This window comes from Puntigrus tetrazona, chromosome 24 (genome assembly GCF_018831695.1).
Source record: "Puntigrus tetrazona isolate hp1 chromosome 24, ASM1883169v1, whole genome shotgun sequence".
Lineage (NCBI taxonomy): Eukaryota > Metazoa > Chordata > Actinopteri > Cypriniformes > Cyprinidae > Puntigrus > Puntigrus tetrazona.
The window spans coordinates 11,698,718-11,706,514 of record NC_056722.1 but is presented as its reverse complement, the minus strand read 5'-3'; the positions used below and the strand labels follow the sequence as shown (position 1 = coordinate 11,706,514).

Here is a 7,797-nt window from a genome sequence, read left to right as displayed (position 1 = left end):
AGTGCAGCCAAGCCAGCGCAGGGGCTCCTCGGGACAGGAGGCAATAGCATTCCAATCAAATCTCAGACGGATGAGAGATGGGCCTGTCCACTCTGAATTTTTATATTGTGGAAGGGGCTGGAAAGAAATAATGCCGTCCGTGAGTGAATTAACCTCTCGCAGTGGATGGAAAGGCCTCTGTCATCTATAGGGGAAGCGGAGGAAATGAATGGGTGGAACAGAGGCTGGGCGAACTCGGGGGAGGGGTAGATAGGATCATAACCCCTTGCCAGAGATGGACCGTCCGTGGCTGTGGCTCGGTCACATCATGGGTTGTGGGCGACAGTAAGTATGCAGTGTGCTGTTTGAGATTTTGCTGATATCTAAAGGTCTGATCAAAATGACTTTGTTTGATTTTTGCATGACATTCATTCACGTACATGCAAAACACTGATGTAAATACACCAAACGCACTCTCCTGTCAATCCGGACAAACAGGTTACACAGTGTAGCCAGAAAACCTTTAGCAGAACGAATGTTGTGTAGCTCTATTTATCAATGAAACCAACGGAAGAAATAAAGCAGGTATGAAATTGTTATTCGTTCATCTGCTTTATTGACCAAAGTGATCTTTTAGTATCCTTATTTCAGAGATCTACGAGAATCATTCGGAAAAGTAGGAGCCAAATATTTTTCTGCCTGAGTGGATCTTCTTGTTTTACGTCCCAATTTGCATGCTTATACTATGCATTAAAAGTGTGTGCTTCTTTGGTGATGGGAAAGTAGGCTACATCCCTCTGGGTGTGTGGAAGATAGTGCACCAGTGCTTTGATATACTACCAGGTCATAAAATTGCATCTAGATAGCGCAGAACTCCTTGTAACATTCTGTTTATCGTTGAATGTTAGCTTTAGCATTTAGCGAATTTCCATCCAATAAAATGTCATTACCTTGAAATTCATTATGTTAATATTAATTTTATAAACTTGTGCATCAACCATAGCTTTACATTAAGGTAAATATTTAAATAAATAAATAAATGCAAGGATAGAAGATTCACCAAGAAAAATATATATAATCCATAGTTTTTAATGTACAGTTCACAATGCTGTTGTGGTGTGCAACATTTTTATGGGTTATAAGCACAGCTGACCCAGAAAGAATCGCCCTCATGAAAATGAACCATGGTTTTACGACAAATAAAACCAAAAACATAGTTAATATAGTTAAACCATGGTGACCACAAATGATTTGGTATGTGTAGTAAATCTGTGGTTATGCATGGCAATCAATTCACCAAAAAAAAACAAAAAAAAAACAAAACCAAAACATTGTTACAATAGTTAGGTAATAAAGACTAATGGCTAATAAAACCATGGTTGATGTGATTATGTGTGTGTGTGTGTGTGTGTGTGTGTGTGTGTGTGTGTGTGTGTGTGTGTGTGTGTGTGTGTGATTAATTATAAATCCCTTTTTGTTCAATCCTAGTGTTATTTTTGTTTATTATTAGTAGTAGTAGTAGTAGTAGTAGTAGTAGTAGTAGTTATATTTTGCTTATCCAACAGTTTAGCAACAGTCAGAAAATAGCTCTCTCCAAAGAAAGAAAGAAAAAAAAGAGGACCTATCACAATATAAATATTTTTTCAATATTTATTACTTATATTGCTGTCCAACCTGCTGTGTTCAGACTGACACGTGTTTGTTCAGTGACGTGTGTCTTCAGGTCAGAGTTCACCGGAAGCTGTTGGCTGCTGCCGGGAGACAGAACAATACAAAAACCTTTAGATTCAGATGATAGTTGCATGTTGGCATACGTCTTTATGGACGAAGGATTTGTTTTGTGTTCCGTTCGATTGTATCGATGTAAGGATGTCTGTATCACCTTGTGACGAGCACTTAAAACTGACTTTAAACCCGGAAGTGGAGCAAATCAGCAGGTGTTAGCTTAGCCGCTAACACCCTTTATCGCTTCTAAATCCCATATGAGGTGGCGATTTTGTGTTTAAACGCTACTCTCGCGCTCATTCTGCGCGTTAAAGTCACAGATCGAGCCTGTCATGCGTGTCAGCGTTGAGACGCGTCGGTTATCGGGTGAGATGTGAGATCAGTGTAATACACTGCTCCAGCTGTCAGATACTCATCACTTTCATCTGATCAATGTGATTCTCATTAGGCTCCTCAGTTATCTTCTCTGGGTCATTCGGGTAAGATTCTTCTTTTTTCATAATTCGGTATACTGTGAATGCACAGACATAAACTAGTACCATGTTATCACATCTTGGATATTTTTGAGCTCACTAATAACTAATAATATATATATATATATATATATATATATATATATATATATATATATATATATATATATATATATATATATATATGTATATATGTGTATAAATATAATTTTTGTTTATTCTTTTTCCCTCAGTAACAGAAATAAAAGCTTTGTTTTGCATTATAAGCATGCACAATTTGAAAAGTGTTTCTCATGTTATAACACAATGTTTTTCATTACATTATAATTACTACAGTAAATTTAATGTCACTGCATCAAAAAGGTTGCAATAAAAAAATATATCAATTGATCATAAATTAAGCAAAATGACTGACAGGGGATTTTTATTTTAGAAACAATAATTTGCTGAAACAATATTTTGGTACAAACCATCCAAGTCGTCATATACTTAATACTGTCCCACGGCCCAAGCTTCTAGTTCAATTAAACATTGAGTACGAACATTTATGAACATTTATACACAGCTTCAATAGTTCACCCAAAAAGTGAAATGTGCTCACCCTCAGGCCATCCAAGGTGTAGATCAATAAGTATGGAAGAAAAAAAAAATACAAATCAATGGCTACCATCATCTATTTGGTTACTCATATTTTTAAAAATGTTTTAAATGTTTAGACCGTAAATTTTAAAATATGTAAGTTCAAATTGTGGATGAATTGTTTTGAATTTCAGGAGCCTGCAGACATGAGTGGTAAATTTGGGCTTGGAAATTACAGCTCGAGGAAGCACATCTCTATATCTGTGCCCTCATCCACAGAGGTCATGTCACCTCATATCAAATCAGTGGAGGATCTCCGAGTGCTGGGCATCAACCTGAACAGCTTCAACACACCAACACAGTTCTTCATCTGTGTGGCCGGTGTCTTCCTCTTTTACCTCATCTACGGCTACCTGCAGGTGACATTCCGTCCCATTGCTCCATTTGTGATTGTTGACTTTGCAGTATCTGCAGTGAGGTTTTTAGTACTTGGTATTACTAACTTGGGTTTCTATGCAGGAGCTGATATTCTCAGTGGAGGGATTTAAGCCATTTGGCTGGTATCTGACATTAGTGCAGTTCGGATTTTACTCCTTATTTGGTTTAGTGGAATTGCAGCTTACTCAGGACAAAAGGAGAAGGTAATTTTTTGAGCCGTCAACAAATTAAAAAATAACCCTCAGTTATAATAGAAAAGCAATTACAGAACCTTAAAGTTACACCAAATTGCAAACAGTTTTTACAAACTGAAATGGGAAAAAAAAACAATAGAATATATATATTTTTTCTTCTTCTTTTTCAGGATACCATGCAAAACCTACATGATCATTGCATTTTTAACAGTTGGGACCATGGGCCTATCCAACACTTCTTTGGGATACTTGAACTACCCTACGCAAGTCATATTTAAGTGCTGCAAACTCATTCCTGTCATGATCGGAGGAGTTTTTATACAAGGTACATTAGATTACGCTCTTCAGTTCAATGCACATTGAAAATGTGACAATGATATTTATATTATTACCAAAAGTATATGAAATACATTCTGGTCATTTAAGCTTTCTTTTTGTCATAGAATCATGGAAACCTATCCATCACAGTTTCCATAACTCACTCTTTCACTGCTTTATACATTTTAATAATAAGAAGAAAGTTTCTTGCACTAAATCAGCATTTTAGAATGATTTCTGAAGGACCATGTGACACTGAAGTGTGGAGAAACAGTTGCTGAAAATCCATCACAAGAATAAGTTACATATATAGTATTTTAAAATATACTAATCTCAAACATATAGAAACTGTTATAATATTTCACAATATAGCTCTTTTTACTATAGGTATTACAGTACTGCATAAAAAAGCTAAGGATGTTGTAGATATGGGTTTCTTCAATGGAACACAAGCCGAGAATTTTTCATTGAGAGTAAAGTGCTCAAGCTCCAAAAATGACAACAAAAAGTAAGATTCATATGAAAAAGCTGAAGAAGAGAAGTAATTGAGTGAACGATATCTTAACTTAATAAATCAATGATTTAATTCTAAGCTTCGAATTACAGTAACGCTTTATTTTCATGATCCCCTTTGCACGTTCCGTTGACTCCACAATTGGTTGAATAATTTGTGAGGAAAATATAGAAAAAAAATATTATAAAATAAATGTGGAAAATTTAGTCCTTTGATTGTATTTTTGCAGGTTTTTAGTATTTTTACGTGCAACAGTTCTTTGTTCTTATGCCATTTCTTTCAGTGGCCGCTGTTGTTGTGGAGTTTTTGTTTTTGTTTTGTTTTTTTTTTCACTTTTCTTATGCAACAACTAGATTTGGAGTTTTGATATCCTAAACAATAAAGAATGAAACCAGCTGAAAAGCTCTTCCCTCTCTTTTTATGGGGATTTTTTTTTTTTCTCTGGCATCATGGACCTTGCGTCCCCTGAGGCTGGTGCGTAAGATCAGCGGGACGTTGGTTGAGGATGCTCTCAAGATGCCAACCCATCAAAGCTGGACGGAATCAAAGTGATGCATAGCAACCTGCTGCATCACCTCCAACCCCACGGCTACTACCTGTTTGAGAACACGGTTTCGGCCTTTCTTGCTTCTTTTTTTCTCAGCCTTTGCATTTTCATGTCCAACCTCAATCTCATTCTCCTCGCATGCTTGCTTGTGATGAGTTGAAGAGTCCAGCAGAAAAAGACAAAAACTCCATCTCTCTTTTCGACATCACTTCCCCCGCTGAACTTGTTCAAAGATCTTTGCAAAGCCAACCTGCAGCCAGTGTCAAACCTGCAGCCAGAACTCAAAGGACCCAGACAATCAGGCCCTCAGCTTAGCAGAAGATCAGATACATGTTTATGCGGCTTTTGTGGCGTGTTTGAGTTAATCCATGTCAGAGCTTCTTGGTTTGATAGAGCTTGTTGATGTTGTGTGTTTTTAGGGAAACGATACAACGTCGCGGACGTGTCTGCTGCTCTGTGTATGAGTCTTGGCCTGATCTGGTTTACACTGGCAGACAGCAAGATTGCCCCAAACTTCAACGTAACAGGTGAAGGACTGCTTCGTCTATGAGAAACAGGCTTTGCTCCAAAATCAAGTCAAGAATATTGCTAAGAATAATCTGCTGTCTACATGTTTTTTTTTGAGAAGAATGTTTTTTTAATTGTATGTAATTTGAATAGTTTTTATTTGTTTGAATTTGTTTTTAGGGGTAATTCTTATATCTCTGGCCCTATGTGCGGATGCAGCTATTGGAAATGTTCAAGAAAAAGCCATGAAACTTCATAATGGAACCAATTCAGAGATGGTACAGATTATTTAGAATTAAGAACATCATAACATTGTTTGTCTCTCTTGTGGGCAGGAATATTATTCATTGTTGTCCATGTGTTGCAGGTTTTATATTCCTATTCCATTGGTTTTGTGTATATTTTGGTGGGGCTGCTGTCTGTTGGGGGGCTTGGACCTGCTGTTTCCTTCTGCTCTCAGGTGGGTTTTAAACATATACATTACAGTAATGTTTTCACCCTTCTTCTGACTCTGCTTGTGGTATTATTACAATTGCAATATATGTTATATTTTGTTTATCAATCACACCAAATGTCAAAATAATTACTATTTTATTGTTATTTTGAATGTCTCATTTAAAAAAACACTTATTAACCACAAAACATACAAATCTAAACATAATGTTTGCACAAGTGAGCCTTCAAATCACTATTTTTAATGTATGTTTTACTCACTCAGCATCCTGTGACAACATACGGTTACGCATTCTTATTTTCGCTGACGGGGTATTTTGGCATTTCATTCGTCCTGGCTCTTATAAAGCTGTTTGGAGCACTGGTTGCTGTCACAGGTAAGATGAGCCCTTGCTTACTTTTGGGAAAGTGTTTTTGGGATGGGTATTTAAATTTACTGAATAAAAGAAAGTGAATTAATGGCCTAACTTTGCTTTCTTTTTAATTTTTTTTTGACTCTCCAGTGACTACAGGAAGGAAAGCCATGACTATTGTGTTGTCATTTTTGTTTTTTTCAAAACCTTTCACTTTCCAGTAAGTGAACCAGAATTCCTGCTTTCATATGCTGTGGAAAACAATGTGGGATTTATCCATGAGGATTTAATTAAGTGTTGGAAATACTAATGACGTATTTTTGTTTTGTTGAGAATGACATATAATGGTTCTTTTTCAGGTACATCTGGGGTGGTCTTCTGGTGGTGTTTGGCATCTTCCTTAATGTTTACAGTAAAAACAAAGACAAAATAAAGCTTCCCTCCTTAGCAGAACTCAGAAAACAACTTCTCAGCGGGAAGAAGGTGCGCCTGCTGTCTCAGGACGTGTAGGGAGATGAACTTAAAAATGTAATTGATGGGTTTCTCCTACGTCCTGCATCAGCTGATCCTCAGTTGTGGTTTGGAGTCCAAGATAAGGGCAGATGACCTGAGTCGAATTGGCACGCATGAAGTGCGGGGATCTGTTTGAATCAAAGGGACCATAAACTAGAACCAAAAAGCAAAGATTTGCACTGGACAAAGGTGGAGACTGAAGGTGGAAACAGTTTCAGTAGAAAATTCCTTTTTTAACAGACCATGTCCGAATGAATGTTGCCCTGATGGGAGCCAGTGACATTTTAAATGAATACATTTCACCTGCATGTGGCGTAAAATAATGGCAACAGTTGACGTACCAGTCAGGACTGTATTTTTTGAGTTAACTGCAATTGCACAGGTGAAAAGAACTCAATGATTCTGTCTGTTTAAAGGGCTGACATTCAGAAAAGGATCAACTTATCAGCTGCCATATTCGCTAACCGTTTGTTTGGTGAAAGGGTGGCTGTTTTTACATTAAAAACAAACTGGGAAGTTGATTCAGACAGTCTGGAGTGTTTTCATGAATAATGGCGTCTCTTATCCATTGGCTCCAGCATGGAGAGTTGAAAGGCTGCCAAGCACTTCCTCAGATGTTTGGCCCTGCAATCGCCCAGGGCCTGTTTGATTAGTAATCCTGGAATAAGATAGCACCAGAAAGAAAACAAACACTGTGCACAGGGCTTGGCTTTAGACCTAATTTAGTTGAGCAGAACGTCACACATGCGTGTGTGTGTGTGTGTGTGTGTGTGCGCGCTCGCATATGTGGTTTGTGCATGTTTGTGTGTGCCAAGTGTGCGACACTTTCAAAGCCTCAGGGAAATGATTATTGTGCAGTTGTTGCCTTGCCACCCTCTCCCTTAGAGACACTGCCAGTTATAAAACACAGCATTAGCACAGATACACAAAAGAACTAGCTGCTGTCTGACTCGTTCAGATTTCCAGAGCAAAGTCATTACATTTTTTTTTTTTACAACTGGCTATACGAACTTAAAGCTTAAAAAAGCTGTTATTACATTATTTTATTTATTTTTTTAGATGCTTAATACTTAATTAGTCATAACAATATACTTTTTAAATATTTAAAAAAAAAAAAAAAACTGCTAAATAAAAACATGTTTTATTATTATTATTTTTTGATTACTTTTGTTATAAAGAGGCATAAAAATGACTGCGATTCTAA

General features: G+C 37.0%; 1 protein-coding gene across 2 annotated transcripts; it reads left to right on the top strand.

The window, feature by feature from the left end:
• The first annotated feature begins 518 nt into the window (after positions 1 to 518).
• On the top strand, positions 519 to 7,114 carry slc35b3 (solute carrier family 35 member B3). 2 transcript variants are annotated; one of them, XM_043227061.1, is made up of 11 exons: positions 519 to 564; positions 2,153 to 2,183; positions 2,951 to 3,175; positions 3,276 to 3,397; positions 3,559 to 3,713; positions 5,187 to 5,294; positions 5,455 to 5,552; positions 5,642 to 5,734; positions 5,993 to 6,104; positions 6,231 to 6,300; positions 6,440 to 7,114. In XM_043227061.1, the coding sequence occupies exons 3-11, from the start codon at positions 2,963 to 2,965 to the stop codon at positions 6,588 to 6,590; spliced, it is 1,122 nt and encodes a 373-aa protein (XP_043082996.1). In that variant the 5' UTR covers positions 519 to 564; positions 2,153 to 2,183; positions 2,951 to 2,962; the 3' UTR covers positions 6,591 to 7,114. The 2 variants fall into 2 exon arrangements, with proteins under 2 accessions (XP_043082996.1, XP_043082995.1); XM_043227060.1 differs by lacking the exon at positions 519 to 564 and having other exon boundaries at positions 584 to 2,183.
• Positions 7,115 to 7,797: the final 683 nt, after the last annotated feature.

Coding starts and splice junctions, on each gene's coding strand:
- slc35b3 (XM_043227061.1), top strand. CDS start 2,963: ATGAGTGGTAAATTTGGGCTTGGAAATTACAGCTCGAGGAAGCACATC. Junction 6,105..6,230: donor AGCACTGGTTGCTGTCACAG/GTAAGATGAGCC, acceptor TTGACTCTCCAG/TGACTACAGGAAGGAAAGCC. Junction 6,301..6,439: donor TCAAAACCTTTCACTTTCCA/GTAAGTGAACCA, acceptor GTTCTTTTTCAG/GTACATCTGGGGTGGTCTTC.